At 43.0% G+C, this 26,165-nt stretch overlaps 2 protein-coding genes across 6 annotated transcripts in view; both read left to right on the forward strand.

The window, feature by feature from the left end:
• Positions 1-23,152, forward strand: part of Cfap52 (cilia and flagella associated protein 52) — a 57,612-nt gene extending 34,460 nt beyond the window's left edge. The window contains exons 8-14 of one of the 2 annotated variants that reach the window (XM_004857516.3): positions 3,303-3,473; positions 8,941-9,089; positions 12,896-13,041; positions 16,269-16,420; positions 18,583-18,685; positions 19,825-19,936; positions 20,995-23,150. In XM_004857516.3, the coding sequence (XP_004857573.2) occupies positions 3,303-3,473; positions 8,941-9,089; positions 12,896-13,041; positions 16,269-16,420; positions 18,583-18,685; positions 19,825-19,936; positions 20,995-21,170 (1,009 nt within the window). In that variant the 3' untranslated portion in view covers positions 21,171-23,150. Of the gene's footprint in view, positions 1-3,302; positions 3,474-8,940; positions 9,090-12,895; positions 13,042-16,268; positions 16,421-18,582; positions 18,686-19,824; positions 19,937-20,994 lie in introns of both variants that reach the window. The other variant, XM_021238311.2, reaches the window with a different exon arrangement.
• Positions 23,153-23,208: 56 nt separating this feature from the next.
• The window catches only part of Usp43 (ubiquitin specific peptidase 43), a 73,038-nt gene continuing 70,081 nt past the window's right edge, over positions 23,209-26,165 (forward strand). For all 4 annotated transcript variants that reach the window (XM_087191820.1, XM_021238309.2, XM_087191819.1 and 1 more), the window contains exon 1: positions 23,209-23,832. In XM_087191820.1, coding sequence (XP_087047946.1) covers positions 23,323-23,832 — 510 coding nt within the window. In that variant the 5' untranslated portion in view covers positions 23,209-23,322. The remainder of the gene's footprint in view (positions 23,833-26,165) is intronic.

Here is a 26,165-nt window from a genome sequence, read left to right on the forward strand (position 1 = left end):
TCTTTTAAATGAAAGAATACAGGTTTTGCTTTACTGCTGGCTCTAGTTTTAACAGTTCTGTACAGACTTGGATTAACACCTCTGTCTCCCTTAGGGAATGGTACTAACTTGGTTTTTTGTTTTGTTCTGTTTTGTTTTGGTACTGGGGAGTGAACTTGGGACCTTGCGCTTTTGAGGCAGGCGGCAGAACCACTGAGCTAAATCCCCATCAATACTGACTTTGGATGCACATAAATGATAGTGTTTATGCAAGATAAGATACCTCGTCATAGCAGGGGTTTAGAGCTTTCTGGCATAATCAGAAAGGCATGAGAGAATAAAAAATAAAACTACAGCAAAGGGACTGTGAGAAATATCTGACACTTCCGACAGTTGTACTGACTGCAGGCCAGGATTGGAGAGAACAGCAATAGCAACTCCTGAATTTAGGAGGAGATTAATTTCTCTCTGCAGTTAGAATCACCCAGGGCTTCCGAGTGGTGATCAGTCCAATTTAAGGGAGCTCGTGAAGGGTGCCTTGGGCCTCCTTAGTCTCCTTGTTGGACCAAGTGGAAGGCTGGGTTTGATCCTGATTCCCCTTACAGAATGGGCAGGGGACAGGTGGCTCTTTTCCCTACTGGTGCCGGGACTGTGATCAGTGCCCACAGAAATGTCTTGGCTTTCTTAGTTATTGCAAGTGCATGAGTTACCTTTAGAGCCCTCAACATTCCATTGCCCCTTCCCCAGAGGGCAGCCATGGGTGCAGCTCCCTATTTGGGACCTTGATCTTCCTTCTCTTTGGTCTCCTCTCAGTCTTGGTTATAAAAGACCTCAGGGCTACCTTGACAAGTGAATCTAAAGAGCCATCATGACCAAATACCTTCTTTTGTAATTTTCTCCTGCTGTCTGGGGCAAATTGGTTTACAAATTTATCATTAAGGATTACCTGCCCCTCTGAGTCTGAGGATGGGAGGGTAAATGTAGTTAAAGACTTCTGGAGTCTCCATAAAAAGGCTGAGGGATCTTCTTTACTACCCTGATCAATGATTAATAACTTGCAGGAATCCTTCTAGGATACAGGCCTGGAAATATTTAATGTGCTCTCTGGTCCTCACTATCATCAGGACCCAGTAGGGCTTACCTCCTGCTATGGCCTGACTCCCTGTGGGAAATGGTCTTTCCCTGGCTGGAGTTCCTCAGGCCTCCTGTGACAAATCATAGGTAATTCATCTCCAAAGACCTGCTGCATGTAAAGCCACTCGCTTTTCACTAGGGGTTAATGTTTGATTTTAAAAGGAGTATAATAACCTATCATGCTAGAGCGAAAGATTGAGCTAAACTTTGAAATGCCTCTCTGTGTTTACCAGGATCACCAGAAAGTCTTCCTAAATCCTGTTTAATCCATTTTAAGACCCCAATTCTGCCCTGCTCACCTCCTGAAGTGGGTACAGTCCCTCTGTGGGGGCTTCTTTTGGTCTTGGCAGCAGTTTGGGTCTTGGGGGGTGGACTAGAAGCCTTAGATGGAGCTGCCTGAGTCTCAGCCAGACCTCATGAGCCACGAGTGACCTGGGCTCCAGGCTGCATTGTTGGAGCAGCTTGGGGTTGCCTCTTCTTTTTGGTACCAGGGATTGAACTCGGGTCCTTGGTCTTGCGAGGCAAGCAGTGGAACCACTGAGACAAATCCCTGGCCCCAGGGTTGCCTCTTAAAGCAAAAACTATCTGGACATGGGAAATTTCTGACCATTTTCTCTCTTACAAACTGATCTAATTGAAGGAGAGTTTTTTAATTCATAAAAGTTCCAGTTAGTATACAATCCAAAGGTGTGTGGGAAGCTGGTGAGTTCCTGTATTCATTCTGAAAGACAAACAGAGAGAGGCCCCCTCTTCACCTGCCCGTTTCAGCCAATGGCTTGGGGTGTCCCCCAGCTTGGACCCCTCCAAGGCTAGTGGCAGCTGCTGGAGTTGCCTGAAGGAAGTGGTGGCCAGAATCTGCTTTTACTGACTTGTCCAGAGCCACAGACCTCTAGTTAGAAACGGGGCTGGGATAGGACTTGTGGTTTTCCTTTCTTCATTAACCAGCTCTGTGTCCTACCAACTAACAGATCTTGCTCAAATGTTGCATTACTCATGCAGGCTCCTTCACATTGAATATTGTCTAGACTAAATTAGGTGTAAAGCAATGTTGAGTTCCTTGAGTCTTCTTCATTTATGTGTTCTATTTCTTTTTTTTTGAGTTCATATTTATTAAGCTGGGATTATTAAACAGGGTAGGAGGCCAGGTGTGGTGGCGCACACCTGTAATCCCAGCACTCTGGAGGATGAGGCAGGAGGATCACTGTGAGTTCATGGCCAGCCTGAGCTACATAGTGAATTCGAGACCAGCCTGAACTATACAGCGAGTCCTTGTCTCAAAATTTCAAACCAAAACACAATCAAAACAAAACAAAACAAAAAAACAGGGTAGGGAAAGAGGGAGAAGTCAGAAATGTGGAAGAGGGCCAGGGATTTAGCTCAGTGGTTTTGCCACCTGCTGCACAAACGCAAGGACCCGAGTTCGATATCCGGTACCAAAAAAACAAACAAAGAAAACAAAAAACAGAAATGTAGAAGAAAAGAAAATAATGTCTGAAAGTCAGGCAAAGACAACCACTATTAATATTTTGTTATTTCTTCTTGTCTTTGTTATTAATATAGATCTGGAAATAATTGTGCTTATATTATATGTAAAGTTTTGTTTGCTGACATTTTTACATCATAAAGGTATCAAAAATATTTCCAATATTACTACACATTATTTTTATCATCATAGTAAAATATATATAAAGTACACAATCTTTTAAACATTTTTTGGCCAGGCAAATAGTCTATGAAGTTTATGTCTTATTGATCGTTTAACAATTCCATTACAATTGGATATTTAGGTTGTTTTCATTTTCTCACAATTTTACATAAGGTTTCAGTAACATCCTTTGACATAAATGGCCTCCCCTCCTTGACTTTAGGGTTATTTTCCAGAGACAGAATTAATAAAAGGTTTAAATTGTCATAGTTATTTGTACCCATAACCTCACCTAGAGTGTTCGTCCTATCAAAATCCTGCCTGTCTTGCACAACCCATTTCAGACTGTATCTGACTAATGAATCTTCCGACTGTTTTAGGTACACAATACTGTGAATAGCTCATGCTTTTCCAACTGTGTCACTTCCTTGAGGGTATGTCCCAAATCACATGCCTGATTTGTATCTTCTGTAAGGCTTCAGATGGATAATAAATACTTGATGGTTGAGTGAATCTACTTTACCATATTTTTTTTCCTTTAAAGGAAAATTCAGTTACAAGGTGGCATCACTTCTATCACACTTCAAGGAGAAGGACACCAATTTTTTGTAGGAACAGAAGAATCACACATTTATCGCATCAGCTTCACAGAGTTCAAAGAGACTCTCATTGCGACATGTCACTTTGAAGCTGTCCAGGACATTGTCTTTCCATTGTAAGTAGAAGAGGAAAATTAGGACATGGCGATTTGGTGCAGTGTGCAAGAAAAATTAATTTTAGTACTGCATATTTAACATCTAATAACATAAGTGTGATTTTTCTCCTTAAATTTTTCTAATGTACTAAATTAATTTCACAACACTTTCTTTTGCCTTTACCATGAAATTACATTAGTTTTCCCAATTCAAATATGGGCTTCTTTAGAATGTGGACTTTTAAAAGTAAACCTATCATGGAAAGAGTATATTTGGCAAAACTTTCCTGTCTTCCCAGTGCCATCTGGGAAAAGCTTAGTTGTGCCTTTCTCCCAACGCTTTTCCAGTTACTCATCGGACCCTCTTGGCCTCTTCCATATTTGCCAGACTTTGTGGTGGGCATGAGGTCTTCTGGGTCTAGTGGCTGTAGTTCTTGGTAAATCCCACCCAAAACAAATAAATATTCATCAGCATTTTTACATCAAAAAAGAGCTTTAGTTGTAGTGGGCCACTGCTTGGTTTTGAAACACATTTTGTCTTTGGTGACATCCATTCCATGAAGTTTGTCAGAGTTTTTGTTCTGAACTTCCTTAATGTTCAGCTTGAATTTAACTCAGAAAAACCACTGTTGTCAAGATCAGCAAGACTTCAAAACCAGCTCCTGAGATAATGAGCAAGCTGTAGCTTTTGTTCCTTAAATCCTTGTGATTCCATTCTTCCAAATATTTCTAGTGGGAAAAATGGTGCTTGCCAATTAAGTGAATCTTTATTTGAAAATGGGTCATTTCCTTTCAGTCTTGATTTTTATAGAACTTGGTAGCATCAATCTGTAAAACTGTTTGGTTCTGGCTCATTTTAAGAGGGTGGAGTTTTCAAGTATCTTTGGAATTTTTATACAGTTATTGATCTGTTCAGGTTTTATACCTTTTATTTTCTTTGTTTTTAAAAGAGATTTATTAAAGTATAATTTATGTACTGTGAGGTTCATCCATTTAGAGTTTTTAGCATACAGAGTTGTACAATTTGCTATCTAATTTTGAAACATTTCATATTTCCTCTTGACCAGAAAACAAACAAAAAAAGCCCTCTGGCAGTCAGTCCCTCCTCCCCCAGTGCTAGGCAAACACTGATCTACTTTCTGTCACTGGATTTTCCTATGCTGGACATTTCATGTAAAAAGTATCATATAGTATCTGGCCTTTTGTGAATAGTTTTTTTAAATTACCATAATATTTTTGAGAATGACCCATGTTATAGGTTATATTAATACTTCATCTCTTTTAAAAAATGAGTAAATTCATTGAATAGATATACTATGTTTTTTTATTCACCAGTTGATGGATATGTGAGTTGTTTCTACAACTTGGGAACTATTTCTTTTATTAATTCAGTAGTTTCCCTAAAATTTTTAATATATATATATTTAAATTTATTTTCTGTCAAAGACTGAAGTTAACCAACATTTATGTCCTATCCATTACTAAGAGAAGAATTAGTATATTTTTATTTTCTTCTTAACTTTTCCTCCACAATCTCCTGTGCTAAAATTATTGGGAATTAAACAAACAAAACAAAACAAACAAACAAATAAATAAAATTATTGGGAATTATAGATCAAGGTAACATTTTTATTGTTTTCTTTAAAGTACTTGGTTTAACTTTAAACTTTGCTCTTTGTTTTTATTACTCTTTTGATCTCACACATCAACCCCCCCCCCCCCGTTTTTTTTGATACAGGGTCTCATATGTAATTCAGACTCACCTTAAACTTGCAACAATCCTCCTGCCTCAGCTTCCTGAGTGCTAGGATTACAGGCATGTGCCACCATACCTGGCCCCTATATATTTATATTTAAAGTACATTTATTGAAACAGCAGATAATTGATTCTTGCTTTTCTATAGTCAGAAAAATCTTGCTTTTTATTTGGAATATTTAGCCCATTTACATTTAATATAATTTGTTTAGTTTTCCCTCATCTATTGTTTATTCTGCTATTTTCTTGCTGCCTCTTTTTGTGATGATCAGCTATTTTCAGCATTCCAATTAATTCCTGTATAGGCTTTCTAGCTATGTATCTTTGTATTGTTTTTTAGTGGGGCTCTAAGGATGGCAATATGAATCTTTAATATTTCAAAGTCTAATTACAGTTAATATTTAATTACTTTAAGTAAAATACAGTACAAGAATTCTATAACAGTAATACCTTACCCTGTTAATAAGACCATCAATACAATATTATGTTTATTTTAAACAATCATAAATCTTTTCTAGAAATGGAGGAGTAAAACATTTAAAAAATTTTTGTAGTTACCCACATATTTGAGCCTTCCAGGTCCTTTTTTTTTTTTTTTTTTGGATGGTAGTGGAATTGAACCAAAGGACTCCTTCATGTTAGGCAAGCACTCTACCACTGAGCGACATCCCTAGCCTATTTTATTTTTGAGACAGGGTCTTACTAACTGCCTTGGCTGGCCTCAAACTGGCAATCTTTCTACCTCAATCTCTGGAGTAGCTGAGATTACAAGCATGTGCTATATACCAAACTTCATTTTTTTTATATAGCTAATTATCTGATATCTTTCCACCTCAGCCTAGAGAACTTCATTTAGCATTTTTAAAAAGGCATAAGTCTCTGAAAAAATTTTTCAGAATTTTTGTCTAATACTATTTTTAGCCTTCTTTTTTGAGTTCTTATCTCATAGTTTTCTATTTGATCATGAGTTTGAATATATTATTTGAATGTTTCTGGATTCCATAGACTATTGAGAAGTCACTCTATATTCTTATTGTTCCCTTCTTTATCATGTGTAATTTTTTTCTACTTACTTTTGTTAAAACCTAAAATTTGTTTTTATAGTTTTCACCTGTAGAAAAATATACAATTATAATATAATACATAATAGCTTCTAGTTCTCTGTTGAGATACCTATCTGTATATTTATCGATATCAGAGTTTCCTTCAGTTTTTTTCCACACTGAGTATTGAACCCAGGGTTTTGTGCATATTAGGAAGGTACTACTCTACTAAGCTCCATCTCCAGCCTTTTTTATATTTTATTTTGAAAAAGGGTTTAAGTTCCCCAGGCTGACCTTGAACTTGGGATCCTCCTGCCTCTGCCTCACAAATAGTTGGGATTTATGGATGTGTAGCACCACTGTCAGTTCTAATATTTTGAATGTATTTTAAAATTTTAAAGAGTTGTTTTGAAGTTTTTATCTGCTAATCTAATACTTGGGTTTACTTGGAATCTGCTTCTTTCTTCCTTTCTTGTTTTCTTCCCGACCCTTCCCCTCCTTTACCTTCCCATCCCCTCCCTCTCTTCCTCCCCTTCTTTGTTTCATTGAAGCCAAGTCCTCACACATGCTAAGCACACATTCTCTCCCTGAGTGCCAGGATCAGCTTCTTTCGACTACCTTTTCCCTGAATCATAGTTTCTTATTTCTTTGCTTGTCAATAGTTTTTTGTTGTTACTGTTGTTGAAAACTTGGAATTATATACTATACACTACAGCAACTCTGATCTCTGAGCATTGTTGGTACAGACTCAAACTGTCAATTTTGTCTTTCCCATGGTATGTGTAAACTGATTTTCTTGTAGCTTCCCATTGCTGCATTTTTAGCCTGGCCTTGCTTTCTCCTGTGGGCTTGCATTGTTTTGCACTAACCTCAGGGTTTGTGTAGAGATGAAACTATCCCCATGATTTCTTTGCTTCTAATGATTCATGAATCATTGGGGAAAATATATATGAAAAATATATCTATGTCTGAATCTCTATATATCTTCATTTCATAGTATTTTATCACATTTCCACTAACTTGAACCACAAGTGGTACATACATGATTGTCCCATCAGGCGGCTTGTACCATTGTGGTACAAACAAATCTAATCACTTTCATCAGTCTTTTTGCTAATAAGAAGCTGCCCAATGGGACAGTCATGCATGTACCACCAGTGGTTTGAGCCACCTGGCAGTGAGACACATGAATTACTACCCTATTGTGAATGTGGTAAATGAGAGCATCAGAACCTAGATTGTCACCATGATTCAGTCGCTTTGGTTCCTTCTGGACCTTGACCTGTCAGAATTGAAACTAAGGACATTTTCCTACTTGAGGGCCTCATTTTCAGATTAGGTTTGAGTGTTTACACCCCAGATGGCTGAGAAAGTGGATAGTCCATTCAGGAGAGGGAGTTTGAAAGTTCTCCAGGGCATTTGTTTCATGATACTTGAGTAGTCATCCATCTACATCATTATGAGCTCATTTTTATTTTAGATATATTATTTAAATACATTTACATTTAAATGTATTTTATATATTAATACTATATTATTTATTTTCAATATACTTATTAAATATATTTATTATAATATGATAAATGTATTATTCTAACACTGGCTTGATTTAATCTCTGTTAACTGAGACTGTATGGCTAGGAGCGTGACCGCGTCTGCCATCTTGTTCCAGCACTTGCTCTTTTTAACTAACTAGGCCTGCATCATAATTTTAACTCTGAGCCCCAAAGCTAAATGTGTAGAAGGGACCCGCTTTTTTATTCTGTTAATTCCAAACTGAGGAGACCCTGAAATAAGGAAGAAGGACACTTCCTTTTCTTTGAAATGTGTTTGTGATGGAATGTAGAAATTGCTTGAGAAGTATTTAATCTAAATGTTAGCTTTAGTCTCTGAAGAGACTAACTAAACATTTATGTTTATAAATAAGATGGTTTGTTATACCCCAATAGTATTTTTTTTCTTATTAATCTTGGAGTAATCTGTAACCTTTTGATATATTGATAATTTAAATTCTATATACAAGTTGCGTGCGTGGGTGCTTGAGCTTGTGTGTGTGTATGTGTGTTTTGTTTCTGAGCCTGACAGACTAATTACTCTGGGATACTCTTGCTTGTTCATAATCTCAGATGTCTTCTCATTACTAAGCAAAGAAAGACTTTCAGCTGTCTACAAATATGAATTCTATCATCTTTGTCTTTTTCTTCTTTTAATAAGATTTTCTTCAAATGGTAAAGAGTTTCCTCTTTTAAATATTCTATGCATGTTTTTATTTCTAGAAATGTCACTTACCAGGTGTATATTTATCTCCAAACTCATCAAGTTAGATATATTAAATGTATACAGCTTTGTGTGTCAATCATACTTTAATAAAGTGGACTTTTTTAAAGAAATGTGACTAACCCCCAGTTTTCCAAAACTAAGAGAGATTCCAAATTGACTTTTTCTGAGCAATTTTGTCCTAACCCTTCCTAAGGAGAAAGGACTGTAAGAGATTTTCCACGGGCAATCTGAAGGTGTTGAATGCTGCTTTGCACAAGAAATCTCTAAGATCCTCAAGCCTTCAGATAATTCGTATTTGAAAGGCACCACGCCTATATCTTGTGAAGCACATTTTGGTGTCAAATAAGCGTGTAAGAAACACTGTGTCTTTTATGGCCTCATCTCTTATCCCTTGATGGCTCCTTTGCAGTGGCACCGCTGAGCTATTTGCCACCTGTGCCAAGAAAGACATTAGGGTCTGGCACACGATGTCCAATAGAGAGCTGCTGCGGATCACTGTGCCCAACATGACCTGCCATGCCATCGATTTCATGAGGGACGGCAAGAGCATCATTTCAGGTAACGGCCACCTGTCAAGACTTGGCCCCATGCTGAGTGTGGTGGCACACACCTGTAATCCCAGTGCTTGGGGGGCTGAGGCAGGAGGATCACCGTGAGTTTGAGGCCAATGTGAGTTACATAGTGAGTTCAAGGACAGCGTAGGATACAGAAGACTGTGTCTCAAAACAAAAACAAACAAAAAAATATTTGGCCCCAGGTCCTGGCTGTGGTTATGATCCTTGTCATCCCCCTAGTTTCCCCAGTGATAACCTGGAACAGCCTCCTGATGTCCATCCCTCCATGTCTGTCATCTAGCCTCTCCTTAGAGTTCTCTTTCAGCTGGGAGATATTCTGAGCTTGGCAGAACCAAATATGCAATTTCTCTTCTCTCAAATTGCTGCAGATACCATGGATCTTTCTCTTAGAGGGAAATTTAGTAATTCAATTTTTAAATGAGTTTGAGGCCTTAGTGAGTACAGGACACCTGTGTTAGAACACTTTTGTTGTATAAAAGATAAAATCTTTTGGGAGTAGTGCCACATGCCTGTCATCCCAGCCCTTGGGAGGCTGAGGCAGCAGGATCGCTGTGAGTTCTCAAAAAACAAAAACAAATAAAGAAAAAAGATAAAACTTGATTCAAACTAAGTTCGGCTTGAAAGAGTATTTGCTTGTTTGAGACAAGGTCTTGCTTTGTAGTTCAGGCTGGCCTTGAACTCAGTATGTAGCCCAGAGTGGGCTTGAATTTATGGAGATCCTCCTGCCTCAGCCTCCCAGGTGTTGGGATTATAGGCATGCACCACCATGCCTGGCTTAGTGGGAATTTTTAAAAGCTTAATTTATGGCAAAGTTTTTTGTTTTGTTTTTGGCTTATACTGGCTATTGAACCCAAGGAACACTGAGCCACATCTCTAGACCTTTTTCCTTTTTTTTTTTGAGACAGGGTCTCACTAAGTTGCCCAGCCTGGCCTAGAACTTGGGATATTCCTCCTTTAGCCTCCCAAGTAGCTAGGATTACAGTTGTGTACCACACCTGGATATGACGAAGTATTTTAACAAGTTATAGATACCATGATATTCTACCTCTAAATTTTTCAGTGTACATCTCTAAGAGTATTTCCTCAGAAAATGATAATTTCTTAATATCATCATGTCTGTAATCTCTCAGCACAGTTCCCCAGTGGTCACAAAGTAAATGTCCTGGTTTGCATCAATGAAAAGTCAGATAGGCCTTTAGGTACAGCCATTGGTTGTTTTTTGTTTTTTGGGGGGGGTATTTTGGTACCTGGGATGGAACTTGGGTCCTTGTGCTTGCTAGGCAGGTGGCGGAACCACTGAGCTAAATCCCCGGCCCTAGGTACAGCCTTTGGAATGGGACCTCAGGAGCCCATCCCATGCACTCTAGTCCTGGTGCTGTGCCTCTGCTGTCAGTTTCCTGGCAGGGGTGTCTTTTCCAGAGTGGCCACTGGGAGCACTTGGCTTGTTACTCTGAAAGCTGACCAATCCACAGGTCACAAACCTTGAGGTCATTACTGCGGTCCCCTTTTCTCTCATCCCCACACCCATGTGCCCCGATGGCCCTCTTTACCATGTGGCCAAGGGTCTGTCCATCACTTTTCACCATTCCCACCTTGTCTCAGCCACCACCCTCTCTTACCTGGTTCATCTAACCAGGGCTCTCTGCTCCTGCCATTGCCCATCACTCCTTCCCAGTGTGTTCTCACACAGAAGCCAGAAATCTTTTTTTAAAATGCCAAGTCTGATCATGCCATTTACAGGGCTCAAATGTCTTTTACTCTCTGAAAGGTGAAATTCCAGCAGTTGCCTGTGGCTTAGTCACTTTCTCATCCCTGGGACACAATACCAGACACCCACAACGTAAAGGAGGAGTTTAATTTGGCTCAGATTTCAGTCCATAGTCAGCTAGCCCCAAGGCAGGAGGACAGCATGGCAGAGGAAATGCTGCTTACTTTATGGCATCCTGGAAGCAGAGTGAAAGAAGGAGCCAGGAAGGGAGATACACCCTCCCACATCACATGACCACCTCTTCCAGCCAGACCCCAGCACCTACCAGGAAGTCAGCTCTGCCAGGGCCATAATAGTTACCTTCCCAAAGCCCTGCCACTGAGCCCATGAAGCTTTGGGGGACATGAGATACAAACCAGCACAGCCTGCACGTCTCTCACACAAACTTTGTTCTCCACCTCTCCTCTCTCCCCCGTAACTTCTCCTATTTACCCTTTCCAGCCATACTTGCTGCATTGCTATCCCTCTAACACACCAGGCATAGCACTTTTTTGCCAGCTGCTCCATCTTTCTGGAATGTTCTTCCCCCAGATCTTCCTGGGGTACATCCTCTCATCCTCTCACTTCCCTGAGTCTTTGCTGAAATAGGATCGACCTGAGCATCCTATTTAAGATTGCTAAAGTCAAGAGTTCACACACACACACACACACACACACACAGAGTTAAAGCAAATGAGAAAGTGTCAGCCATGTGAAGTCCTGGAGGCAAAGCATTCCAGGCAGAGGGGACAGCAAGTACAAAGGTCCTGAGGTGGGAAATCATTTGGTATAATAAGAGGGTCACTGTGTCTGGAGCTTAGTGGTCATGGTTGGGTTGAGGGTTTAGAGAAAGAAATCACAGAGGAGAGGTAGGTAGGGGCAGAGACTACTTACTGTGCTGGATAAAAGAGTTGTATTTTACTACTGCATGCTAAAAGCTTGATCAAAGAAGGTGACATGGCTTTAAAAGGTTCATCCTAACACCTGTACAGATGACTGATTTTAAGAAAGAGTGAAAGGCAAGGGAGGGACCTGTTAAAATAATCCAGGAGGGTCAGGTAGGATGGCGCCCATCTGTAATCCCAGCACTCTGGGAGGCTGAGGCAGGAGGATCACAAGTTCTAGCCCAGGCTGGGCAGCTTAGTGACTTAGCAAGACCTGGTCTTAAAACAAACAAACAAAAAATTAATAAAAAAGGCTGGGGGGATATAGCGCACTGTGAAAGTCCTGGGTTCAATCCCTAATCCCCCCCAAACAAACAAATGAATGAATATCCAGGGCAGATGTGCTTGTGGCTTGAGTAGAGTGGTACTAGTGCAGGGTGGCTAGCACTAGTGGCCAGGTTCTCAGTGGGTGTTTTTGGGGGTTTTTTTTGGTACCGGGGATTAAACTCGGGTCCTTGCACTTGTGGGCCAGGCGGAGCCACTGAGCTAAATCCCCAGCCCTCTCAGAGTTTTTAATGGCAGAGCTGATGGGACTTGCTGATGGGTCAGATGTCAGATTGGGTGGAGTAGATGGAACATAGAGGAATAATCAGGATGACTCAGGCTGTTGGTTTAAGGCACTGGATAGATAGATGATGGCAATGATCATTGAGGTGGGAAAGAAGTGAGAATGGGGAAGGATCATCATATTTAAAGGTAGGGGTGGTAGGAAGCCAATAACCATTTGGAATTGTTAAGTGATATGTGCCAAGCCTGATTCCAGCTAGCTAGTTGCATGTACAGGTCTGCAGCTCATGGCGAGGTGGGAGCTGGCCTCCTTCCTCTCTCCCTTCCCCACTCTCCCTTATTTGGGGCTCAATATCCTCGCAGGCAATTTCAACTAAACAAACCCCTCCTGTCTCTCAGCCAGGCCTGGCCTGTTTGGGGACTGGGGGTCAAGGACATGTGATCACTGGACCTTAAGGGGGGCTGGCTTCTTTCCTCCATCCTTGCCACTCCTCCCAGTTCTCACTCTCACGGATCAGTTAGAAGAGCATGGTCTGTAGAGAGGACGTGAGTGTGCTGATTCTGCTGCCCTCTGTTTCCCTCTCACCCCAGCATGGAATGACGGTAAAATCCGGGCCTTCACCCCTGAGACGGGCCGACTGATGTATGTCATTAACAGTGCTCACAGGATCGGAGTGACTGCCATCGCCACCACCAGTGACTGCAAAAGGGTCATCAGCGGTGGTGGGGAAGGGGAGGTAATGTTCTTGAAAACAGAATTTTTTTAAAAAAATTCAAAACTTTGAATTAGAGCAGTTAACTCATAGGCCATTTATTTGATTTTTTAATATGTACCTGTACTAGGATTCAGGCAGAGCCGAATTAAGATTTTGATGAAACCTTAAAGTACATCATAAATTAAAGTTCTAATCATATAAATAAACACATAAGTGTACTTGTTCACAGAAAAGACGTTTAAGATACAGATGTGCGAGCACTCTATGTGGAATTCAGCTATGAATCCAGGTTGGTGTTTTGCCAGAGCTTTGACATACTTTTTCTTTTTCTCTAAGAACCATAGTTGTTTAAATTGTCTGTATCTTTTAAAGCTGGTAATATTTTTAGAATCAACTACCTGTATTTAATATACCAGATGTTTTGGGTATTATTTTACAATTACTACATTCAACCTTTTCATCATTTCAAGGGACCTAAAATACCTTTCATTCACAGATTTATGTCAGAATCTCCCTTCCCCTGTGCCCCAACTTTTTTTTTAAATCCTAAATCCTTCCCTTTGTCTGCACAGACATTATCTTTTCCTTTCTTTTCTCAGCTCTTGTAGGAAGATTTGTCAGGCAGAAGAAAGATACAACATCTGGAGGGAGCCTTTGGCAGAATTTAAGCAAAGCAGATGAATGCCTGGGCTCAAATTTCCCTCTGCCACATCTACTTACATGTCCTGGACATGTGCTTTAACTTCTCTGTGGTTCGGTTTCTTTAAGTCTAAACTGAAGAAAATGTTTCTATTAATGAGCTATCTTATGTTGTTTATTTTCTATCAAGTCTTTATAATCTAGTCTATGTATTTGACAGTCAGGGGCGCCCCCTGTCTAAAGAGGTATATCCCCCTAACTACTCATTCAGCCAAAGGTGGCCCCTGCCCCACACCTGTCACCACCCCCTGGCTTTATTGCAGCCCTACTTCACCTCAGCCACACCTATGCTGATGTCCCAGCATCCTTCCTTGCTCCTTCATACTTTGGAAGGACTCTGCATTCTAAGGACCTGAGCTCAAGCTGGTGAGAGCTGCCCAAGGAAATTACATTTTCCAATTGCATTGCTCAGCTGGGTGTATTCCAGGCCTGTATTCCAGCTACTGGGGAGGTTGAAGCAGAGGAATCTTAAGTTCAAGGCCACCCTGGGCAAGTTAGTGGGACTCTGTCTTAAAATAAAATGTGCTGGGGTGTAGCTCAGTGGTAGAGCTTTGTTCATGCCCAAGGCCCTGGGTTCAATCCATAGCACTGCAGCAAGCAAACAAAACCCAAAAAGGCACGCTCTGGGCCTGCTCAGCCATCTTTTCACAGTCCCACATCAACTCCTCCTCCTGTTTGCTCCACTCAGCTATTGCAAGTCTCTCCTTTCTCAAGACAGCCTTCAAGGTCTTTAGAAGTATACTACAGGTCAGAGCTGCTAGTCAGCAGGTATGCACAGAAAGGAATGCAGCAGTTGCTAAAATGCTCAGACACTTCCATTTGCTAGGGTAAATGGCATTGCCCAAGTGACCACTTGCCAATACTTTAACTCCACCACCTGTCTCCTTCCCCTAAGTGTACCCTAAGCTCCCTACAATTCCACAACTAAAGGATTAATGCCTAGCATAGCCAAATGGCTTCTAAGACCCTGGTTCTAATCCTGGGCTGTTTGGTGGATACTGACACCTTACTTGCTAAATACCTTCAGTATCACCCCTGCTAAAGATTAAAGCTTCACAGGTAGTGGGGATCCTGATACATTTGGTGTGTATGGCTCAGTGGTAGAGCACATACTTAGCAGGCACAAGGCTTGCATTGGATCCTTAGCACCGAAAAAAAAAAGAAAGAAAGAAAAAAAAAGAAATTTGTTTTCTTTGATGCTGGTAATGCCATAATAATTTGGATACTATAGAAATGAAATCCCTGCTCATTTGGGATGACCTCACACTTTGTCATTTTCTTTGACAATGCACAAAATATCTTACGATGTTTTCCTTATCTCCTTTAAGGTTATTTACCTCTTATCAGGTAAAGTAAGTCCAGTCTGTTACTATTTGTCCAAACACCAGTTTTTAATCCAGTGTTCACTTGGACCTCTGTCCCCTCACTGTCCTGGACTACTTGTACAGAATGGTTTCTGCTCTTCTTCCTTTGTTTTGAAACAGGTTCTCACTATGTACTTCAGGCTGGCCTTGAACTCACTGTGTAGTCCAGGCTGGCCTCCAACTTGCATCAATCCTCCAGCCTCAGCCTCCTGAGTGCTGGGATTACAGGCCTGTGCCACCACAACTGTCTCCTTTTATTTTTTACAATCTAACATATTCATTCTAAGATGGTGTAAGCATCTGACTACATGACCGTGTTTTCTGGTGTACTTGTAACAGAGCCTTTATTTATAAAAGGACATATTATAATAACTAAATGAATTTCCTTTTATTATTAAAATTAGGGCCATATCCATATTGACTGAAATTTTGTGTGTAGGTATTATATTACCTATGAATTTCATTTCAGGAGAATAAACAGGTATTAGAAAATACTTGCAATAGAAAATGGGAATTGAATTCCATAGGATTGAGAACCATTGGTTTTAAATGATTAAAACTGAATGGCTGATATGAAAGTTTAAATATGGCTCCAGGTATCCAAAAGATTTCCTCATGGGACCAGAAATTTGAGATCAATGCTAGGCAGAAATGAGTAGACATTACTGCACTTGGTTTAGTGGAGGCCATTATATTATCGATTTTCCTTGTGGGTGTCTGATAAATTTCTCAGCCTGAAAGTAGAAGCAGGTACAGGATCATTGGTACCAGTCCTCAAGTTCCATAGAAGATGACTGCATCTTGTCCATGAATATTCTTGCCCTTCAACATGGCATTCCCATCTCACCCAACTGAGAGCAGGATAGGGAATTGAAAACACAAACTGGGTACGATGGCCCACACCTATAACCCCAGCACTCCAGGAGGCTGAGACAGGAAGTTCGAAAGTTTGTGCCCAGCCTGGGCAACTTAGCCACCTAGTGAGACCCTGTCTCAAAATTTAAAAAGAAAAAAAAAAGAGGACTAGGGAGATAGATTAGTGAGAAGGCCCTGGGTTGAATCCCTAGTACAAGAAAAACAAAATTAGTCACAGACACTGTAGGGATGGAAAGGCTTTCAGGATCCTTTTTGATCCCTTCCAAGTTCCCAAGTTGGTACTGAGAACCTGTGCTTTGGGGCCCTCAGGTGAGGGTGTGGCAGATAGGCTGCAAGACCCAGAAGCTGGAGGAGGCCCTGAAGGAGCACAGATCCTCTGTGTCCTGCATTCGGGTGAAGAAGAACAACGAGGAATGTGTCACAGCCAGCACAGATGGCACTTGCATCATTTGGGACCTCGTGTAGGTACCTGGGATGGGGAGGACAACATGACACTCACAGAACCCAGCCATGCCTGTGCTTTAGTGAACCCGGGTGGAGAGTGTAAAGGTGGGCAGGAATCTAATTGGGTTGAAAGCAACAGTAAATGGATGTTCCTCAGCAGCCCTCAGTCTCCAGGAGTGGCCAGGGTATACAGATGCTGGTGGGAAGAGGACAGTCTCTAGGAGGAGCCAAGCAAAACTTTTGGGCAGATAAGGAAGTAGCTTTTGGAATACACACAGCAAAACATGATTTAACTTGCACCAATTCAGGTCCAGAAAAGGAGCAAGAGAAATAAGGGATTCAGGCAATTTTCCTGGTCATTCTACTCTGTCACATGAGGCCCAGAATGAGCTTGCCATGGGAGGGGGGACAAGATTGCCCTTCCCCTCAGTTGGCCACATTGCCAGGACCTCTTATACTGTGAGCAGACCATACCCCACAGAATGTGTTAACTGCTGAGCAAACTAAACTGAAGCATGTGAACCTCGCCACAGGAATAACTCAAAGAATTTTCAAAGGTGATTTTTGAATTTTTGACATAAGCATTTTTGCTGTGTGTTTGTATTTTGGAATCAGACCCTATTCTCCAACCCCTCCTCCCAGTCACCCCTTTACCCCTCCTGGAATGCAGTGCCTCTGTATGACTGCATAAGAGACTGGAATAAGTATAGAGATGGAGGGACACAGGTTTGGCAAAAGAATAATATTCTTGATGAGAGAGAGAAGAGAATGAGGACTGAAATCAGAGACAAAACACTTTTTATTTACATTGAAAAGGAAAAAGCAGCCAGGTGCGGTGGTGCACACCTGTAATCCCAGTGGCTTGGGAGGCTGAAGCAAGAGAATTACAAGTTCAAGGTTAGCCTGAGCAACTTAGTGAGACCTGGTCTCAAAATAAAAAATAAAAAGAGCTGAGGATGTAGCTCAGTACCCTCTGGATTCAATCTCCAGTATTGGGGGGAGGGGTGGAACAAAGCAAGCCTCTGTCTTCTAGACCTGCGTGTCTCCAGCTTTGATCCTCAGTCACCTAGAGATCATGTCAAAAATGTAGATTTTGGTTCAAGACCATACTTGTAGAGGGGATCAGTCTACACTTGACCTTTCCATTGGGAAAATGTGCAATAAGAAGAGAATGTTTAAGCTTATTCCCATGGATGGTTTGTGACTGCCTCAAATCCTTACAGCCTTCCTGTTGCATAGCAGGAACATTACGTTAATCTGTACCAAAATCTTTAAAAATGCTCAGCTCAGTTACCATATTTGGAAACTTCCTGATGAGAAGAAACTGCAGAAGGTGATTTTTTTTTTTAAGGCAGGAGAGCTGGGCCTTTGAGATGGTTACCCAGCACATTTATCATGGAAGGAGAAATGATATTTATATATTTCTTGGTACTGATCTGAAAATCTGAAATCCAAAATTCTCCAAAATGGGATGCTCAACTGGCAAAGCTTATGGAGTATTCCAAAATCCCTAAAACTTCCAAATCCAGGATACTTTTGGTCCTAAGCATTTTGATTAAGGAACACAACCTATCTCTCATCTAAGGCAGAAGTTCTCAAACTCTCGTGCACATAACAGTACATTGGGAGGTAGGGTTCAAATGAAGATCTTTGGACCTCCTCCCAATCTACCAAGTCCAAATTCCTAGAGGTGGGGCCCAATAACATCCATTTAAAAAATCTGTCCCCACTCTGCCACTTACCTTATGGGAAGCTCCATGTGGCTCCAGATGGTGGTCTTGAGAATGAATGCATTTTGTAGGAGGCAGCAGGTTGGCTGTGAGTTCAGCCTCTATCTGGAACTTAAGGTTCCTCATTGAATTCTGCACTGTCTCCAGAAAGGGACCCCATATTGGACTGCTACTGACAGATGCTATAGGAGGACACAGAAGCAGAAAAGGCAGAGTATCCAGAAGTCATTTTTTCCCCAACATTGGGGATTGAACCCAGGGCTCCACACACATAGGCAAGCAAGTACTCTACTGTTCAGCCACAAGTGCTACTGTGTGGAGTCACATGAAAAGTTTGAGACAGATAAACCAACCCAAATCCAGGCTTGTACCAAATGCGATTTGAGTAGTAAATACAGTTTCAAGGGCAGAGAAAGTTGACTTTCACAGCATCTGAATCTACTTTTCAGGCGTCTTAAGAGGAATCAGATGATCCTGGCCAACACCTTATTCCAATGTGTTTGTTATCACCCCGAAGAGTTCCAGATCATCACTAGTGGGGCAGACAGAAAGGTGAGCACAGCAGGCTTTCCATATCTGCGGGTTCCACACCCACACATTCAAATCAGCTCTGAAGGACAAAAGTATTTTGGAAAAAAGTTTGCACTTTTACTGAACATGTACAGACTTCTTTTCCCTATACCATTGTTCCAGACAATGTATTATAACAGAGCATTTACATTGTATTAGGTGTTATAAATAATCTAGAGATTATTTCAAATATACAAGATGCCGGGCACAGTGGTGCACACCTGTAATCCCAGCACTTGGGAGGCTGAGGCAAGAGGATCGCCCATGAGTTGAAGGCCGGCCTGGGCTCCATAGTGAGTTCAAGGCCAGCCTGAACTACATAGTAAGACCCTGTCTAAAAAAAAAAAAATACAGGAGGATGTGCATAGGTTCTATGCAAATACTATACCATATCATATAAGGGACTTGAGTATTTGTGGATTTTCATAGCCTTGGAGGGCCCTGGAACATATCACTCTGGCTGATACCCATGCATGACTATGACTATATATTTAAAGACCCCCCCCCCCCCCCATCTAGTTCTCATTCCCTGCAGGGATCAAGGTTTTCAGTCTGGCTTTAAGCCCCACCCTGTGGGGTTTAAAGCAATATTTTATTGCTTTGTGGCAGAAGGGGAAGTTGGGACTAAGGGTGGGTCAGAGAAGAGGGAGAGTCCTTCTGGAGTGGGGTTTGTGACTGTGTAGGCCCAGTCTCTAGAATCCTCAGTAGAGTCCTTCCTCACCCCTCAACCCCCACCACAGAGAAGGAACTTTTTCTCCCACAAGGCTGGTAGCTTTGCTATCCTCCTCTAAGAGCAGAAGCAGAGGCTGCTCTCTTGTTTATTTTACATCTTGCTGTAGACTCAATCTGCTTAGTCTTATCAAAAGCTCTTTCTGTCCCAATGCAGGTTTATCAGCATATCAACATCTCTTTAAATAGTATGCAAATTTAAAAACCAATACTAAAAATATTAGGATGGGTTCTCCACCCCCTACTGTAGCCTATTTATAATTTCAAGCCAATACCCTCCCATGATGTATTTTTGCTACCTTCTATATAAAGTGGAAACATTTTTTGTTCGCATGTGCGTGGATGATTCCACTGAGCCGAATCCTGCCTAATGTCTCTTTCTGGAATTTCAGATTGCTTACTGGGAAGTATTTGATGGGTCAGTCATCCGAGAGTTGGAAGGTGCCTTGTCTGGGTCAGTAAATGGTATGGATATCACACAGGAGGGAGCGCACTTTGTCACAGGTCAGTCTGGGATAAGAAAAGAAAATTAATTGTGGCTTATTTAGGTAGGAGGCCGTTAGAAGATCTGGCAGAAGGTGTTAAGGGGGATTCAGAGCTCAGCAGGACAGCCAGTGTGGCTGGAAAAGAAAAATCCTAAAGTCACATTTCAGTGAGAGGAAATGTCTGCATAGGCACCATAGGGTCACAAATAAAAGCTAAGCCTTATGCTGCTTTTTTTGTGGTGGCCATTTGATGATAGAAATGGGCCTTTAAATGCCCTTGGCCAGTGATGGTGAACCTTTTAGAGTTTTCAATGATACAAACAGCCCTCTGTGACACTTGTGCCATAGGTTCATCACCACTGTCCTAGGCTGTCCAATACCTTTCCATACTGTTTTCTACTGAAGTCCTATACACTATTTTTTTTTCTAGTACTAGGAAAAAAACCCAGGGCCTTCTCAATGAGCTACATCCCAAGCCCTTTTAAAATTTTTTATTTTGACCCAGGGTTTTGTTAAGTCATCAAGTTGCCCAACTGGAGTCAACTTAATACCCTTCTCCCTCAGCTTCCCAGAGTGCTGGGGTTACATGTGTACACCACCATGCCCAGCCCAAGCAGTCTTTTTCATTTCCTTTCATTGTTGAATGATATGGTGCCTTCCCCCAAGTAAATGAATTGACTAGTATTCCCGGGGGACATTTATCACAGAACGTGTCAACTGGAACAACATCACTTAATTAAAGTTTCACAAACACATTGACTAGAAGCAAGAACTGAACACAGAGTGATCCCAATCACACATCCAGATATGTGTGTGTATACCCATACACCTCTAGAGAAGACTGCAAAGAACTGAACCAAAATGCTGTCAGCTGGTAGGATAAAGGATGATTTCACCTCTTTGTATATCCTCCCCCTCCAAATTTATTGCAACATGATTTTTATAACCAAGCAAAAGCATTATATATAGATTTTTCTTTAAATTGGCACATGAGGAATTGTTGAAAATGATCTGGTTATTTGAAACCAGAGCTGGTTCTATTCTATTGCAGCAGTGCCATGTAACTGTGTTTTTCAGGTGGAAACGACCATCTGGTCAAAGTTTGGGATTACAACGAGGGTGAAGTGACTCATGTTGGGATGGGACATAGTGGCAATATCACTCGTGTCCGGATAAGTCCCGGAAATAAGTACATCATTAGCGTAAGTGCTGATGGGGCCATTCTTCGATGGAAGTACCCCTATGCCTCTTGAAGCCACCAGGACCTCACCAGCCTCTGCCCTGTGTGCAGTCCTGAAGGCTGAGTTTGGATATTTCAACACTAGTCTTGATTTCTTATCTCTCAGGTTTTGCTCTTTAGTCAAAACATTTTATCTCTAAGTTTCTCCTTTCTAGAATGCATCTTGCATTCTTAAACCGTACCTTAATATTGAAATGTTCAAAAATAATTTGCCCAGACTGTAATTTTAAGGGGTTTTAAAAAATTATGAATAAATTCCCAGTTGTTGGCTTCCTGTCATAATCTCTTTTCTGTGACTCTGCGAAACCCACAGACTTTCTGTATAAGTCCACAGATACAGCATTGTTATCTTCCAAAAATGAGGTGAAGTGAATTTCCCTTCTGAATCATCTTTTCCCTAATCAAGCTGTATGGAGCAAGACAGGTTTGAACCCAGATCTCGGGCAAGCTTCTAAAAAACTCTCAGCTCTAGTTTTCTCTTTTGTCAAGTGCGAATAACTTCCTCTCTGTGAATTCGAGGCCCGCCTGGACTCCATAATGAGTTCAAGGCCAACCTGAACTATGTAAGCAAGACCCTGTCTCAAGAAACAAAATAAAACAAAACAATTCCTCTCAAAAGGTTATTGTGAGAACTGAGTGAAATATTGTTAAAAAAATCAGAATTCCTTCCACAGAGGGTTAAACTTGTGTGCTTTCTCAAACAAATTGCATGTTGTGGCATCTTGAGATTTTCAAAGATGAACTTACAGAGATGTTGGATTTGGTCATAAACTCTTTGTCCAGTGCTCACCGCCAGAAGGCAATGAGATGGACCTTGTGTACTAATTATTCAATAGGGTATCTTTTCCCAGGGAATGTAGATGGTAGTATTTTCCAAAAACATTTCAAGTCTCCAGGTCACAGTACATTCTTGTGTTCTAGGCATATTCTTTAACCTTTAACTAAGGCTACTCTCTCGTGGATCAGGTAATTGCTGAGACCCGGTTTGAAAGATCAAGGAGGATATTTAATAAATGACTATCACTTATTTATTAAATAAGTCACATTTCAGAGAGCTGAGGTAATACTACATCTTGCTGATCTCTTTCTGAGAGAGAAACTGATAAGAAATTCATTTTGCAAGACGGCTGCCTGGTTAATTATGAACCCGACAGTTAAGGAATAAAGTGAGCAGAGGCCCCCCGGGTTACCCAAGGAATCAAGGGCGGGGCGGGGCCGAACTAGTTCTGATTGGGCCACCATTCAGCCAGGATTTTGCGTCGAGGCTTGAACAAGCCAAGGGTTAGGGGGCGCGCCTGAGAGCTGGAAAACTTCCTGCTGAGCAAGTACTGAGCTTGGAAGAGGCCTGTGCCGAGCATGGAGCGGAGCCGGCTCCAGTTCCGGTTTCTCTGCGTGCGGGTCCGATGGCCTCTCTACATGGTTTGAGCCCGAGCCCACCTTTCCACTTAAAGTGAAGATGATCAGGTCTTGCAAGTTTTTGGAGAATGACTCTAACCTCGCCTGTAATTAAAAACAAACAAATAAACAAACAAGCAAACCCACAACTCTGTTTCTTCACAGAACAACACGCTGCACTCAGTTCAGGTCCCCATACAGCTTCGAGGAGGTGGCGCGCCGATTGGCGCCCACCCGAGCGCGGGAAGAACGCGCGGCAGAAAGGCGCTGCCCACCCTTCGAAGCTCCCAGCGCGCGCCTCTCCACACCCGATCTGCCCTTGGGAGACTGTCCCTTTCCTCTGTCTTCGCCTGGGCGTAATTACAAGAAACTTGGCACTAGCCTAGGTTTTGCAATTTCCTAGGCGCTTTCGGATTTTCCGTTCCTGTTATTTCCGCGGCTTGAAGGATGGGAGGGGAACAGGAGCAGAGGTAAAATCCAGGCCCGCTGGTTTACAAGAAGCGAGGAAGGGTGGGGAGTTCGAGTGCGACAGCTCCGGGGGCTTTTCTCCCGCTCGGGTTTGGGAGGGTCCCCGGGTGGCCGGATTCCCGCGCGGGGCGGGGCGGGGCGGGGCGCACCCGCCCTCGGCTCCGCCCTCGTCCGTCCCCGCACACCTGGTCCGCAGGTAGCCGGTGCCGGCGGCCTCTCGGAGCTGGAAGGGCCTGGGAGCGGCGCTCGCGCTCGTCCCAGGCCCCGGGGGCTGCGCTGTGGGAGCAGCGCCGGCGGGAGCTATGGAGCCGGGCCTGGGGGACGCGGCGGGAGAGGGGCGGCCCGCGCCCCGGCCCCGCCGCCGCCGCTCCCTGCGCCGCCTGCTTCACCGCTTCCTGCTGGCGCTGGGCAGCCGCTCTCGCCCTAGGGACTCTCCGCCCCGGCCCCAGCCCCACGCCCAGCCCGGACACTGCGATGGCGACGGCGAGGGGGGCTTTGCCTGCGCCCCGGGCCCGGCTCCAGCGGCCCCCGGGAGCCCCGGAGCGGAGCGACCCCCCGCGCCCCAGCTCCAGCTCCCCGCGGGCAACGGGGCGCGGCCGCCGGGCGCTCAGGGTTTGAAGAACCACGGTAACACCTGCTTCATGAACGCCGTGGTGCAGTGCCTCAGCAACACCGATCTGCTGGCCGAGTTCCTGGCGCTCGGGCGCTACCGGGCGGCGCCGGGCCGCGCCGAGGTCACCCAGCAGCTGGCGGCGCTGGTGCGCGCGCTCTGGACCCGCGAGTACACGCCCCAACTTTCCGCCGAGTTCAAGGTAGGTGGCGCGCAGCGCTCCCTTCTGCTTTCGCTTCTCGGAAAGTGTGTGCACCTCCGGGAAAGGGTTTTCTTGGGGTCCTCCGTGGATGGCCATTTACCACGGCAGCCTCGGGATACTGCTTTTGTTTCGAAGCGAGGCGTCACGTTTAACTGGTGTACTTAATCAATTAATTTCTCCCGGTTATTTTGAGCAGGAGCGGAGAAAGCTGACAGGTTTAGTGTGTACCAGACCTGTAACTCCGGGGTTGGTTACAGCTTCCAGTCTGAAAGGTTAGAGGTGGGGAATCGATGGAGGTCTCAGGGAAAGGAGGGGATACTCGCGTTTTGAAGACTGAGAGAGACGCAGCGGAGCCCAAATCTAGGAATAATCCAGGCAGAGGGACCCGGTGTAGGCCCTAAGGAGCTGAGACACATGAACAGAAAACCAGTGTCGCTGGAGGTCAGGAGGTAGACGAGCGTCAGGAGATCAGGACGACCTGTGGGCAGTGGTAAAGACTGGATTTTAGTATATATGCTGCTGAAGCGAGCATAGTAAAGACTGGATTTTATTTTAAGCCCAATGGGCGCTGAGAACCGGTGGGATAGGTCCTGTGCTGAATGCCAGAGAAAAGGCAGTGGGTGTGCTATTTTGGAGATGTCAAACTTTTTTTTTTTTTTAAGACAGAATCTTGCTTTGTAGTTCAGGTTGCCCTTGAACTCATTATGTAGCCAGGCTGACCTCAAACTCTTGGCAATTCTCCTGTCTCGGCCTCCTGAGTGCTAGGATTACAGGCATGCGCCACCACACCCAGCTATTATTTTGTTTAATGCACAGTAAATCCCCTGCAATGTTTTGGCATGGGTTGAACATTTATTGTCTGCAAGATCGTGGTCCAGTTGCTCAGGGTGCTGGGAGTTCCTGAGACTTGGTGAATTGTGTGTATCACTTCACCTGGGGTTAACGTGGAGTGTGGATTTGAGGGTCCTCATTGGATTAAAGAGTTCCTGATAATTGATGCCCATGGCTTGCTTCCTGCTAAAAACTGCAGCTCTGGGCAGAGAGCTGAAGCTCCTCACAGAATAGTGATTGTTGTTCTTGGGGGAGGGGAACCTGTCCGTGTTCATTCCACAAGCATCACTGCTCTTGAGTTTCAGCCCCAGAAGGCGGTCTTGGCCATGTGACCTGCAAGGATGCCAACCTCCACCTTCTTTCCCCCTGCTTCAGTTAGTGAAGAAGCCCTGTTCTGCAGCTGTCACTGTTTTTGGCAATAGTTGCTTTTTAAATATGAGAGGCAGTATATATTGGTTAAGAGCAAAGTGGCCGAGACTTTGTGACCTTGAGCAAGTTACCATATTTCTTTGTGCCTCGATTTCTCTCATCTGTGAAATGGGGACACACCAGTACATACATTATTATAGGGTTGGTGTGAGAATTTAAAACACTGCCTGGCCCCTGGGAAGTATTCATTATTCTAAAATTACACCCCCTGACCTCCAGAGACTTAGGAGGAAGGTAATCTTTGAGTAAGTTTTCCCTTGCCTTATGGATTCCCACCCAGTTAGAGCAGTGACAAGAGAGATGGAGTAGTTTGGAAAAAACTCAAATTAGTAATCGTCTTCAGTGACTCAGTATGATTTTCTCTCTCTCTCTCCGGCTGTCAAATACACAGGGCCTGGGATTCCCCAGTGAGCCTTGGGGAATTAAGGATAATTGTTAATATGTTAATAAGAGAGATGTAATCTGGGGGGTTTTCTGGGACTTTCAGGTAACTGGCCTTGGAGGGTTGAATATTGGATTCCAGAGTCAGGGCCTTTATGCATTAGGAATTGAAATCTAGGTGTGCTTATTTTATTTATTTATTTATTTATTTATTTATGGCTTTTAAAATTTTACTAATGATGAAACATTCATTCCACACATATTCATTGAACGTCTAGACATGCTATTGGAAACACAAAATGTGTGGTGAGGAATGGGCACAAACCCAGGTCCTGTAGCTGCTCTCCAGAAGTTCACTACATGTAGAGTGAGAAATGGATGTTAAGGAAATGGTCACACAAGCTCATGATTAGAACTGGTGGCATGGTAGGAGGGAAAAACACAAGGTGTTGTGACAGGTGTGGCAGGAGGGTGTGATGGGGGGAGCAAGGTAAGCTTTCTCAGAGCGGTAACCCACCCCTCAGTGGGGTTTTGAAGGATGAGAGGTGTCAACTAAAGCTAGGAAAGTGCATTCCAGCCCTGGGAATGGAAGCTGCTAACCCCGGAGTGGGGCAGGGCTGTGTCCCTCTGCCAAGTGAGTTAATAAAATTCTATGTTTTATCAAAACTGGAGAAAGAGAGTCAGGGGAGTTC

This window comes from Heterocephalus glaber, unplaced genomic scaffold (genome assembly GCF_053883595.1).
Source record: "Heterocephalus glaber isolate CG9 unplaced genomic scaffold, H.glaber_assembly_v1.0 deba00001564, whole genome shotgun sequence".
NCBI classification, from domain to species: Eukaryota; Metazoa; Chordata; class Mammalia; order Rodentia; family Bathyergidae; genus Heterocephalus; species Heterocephalus glaber.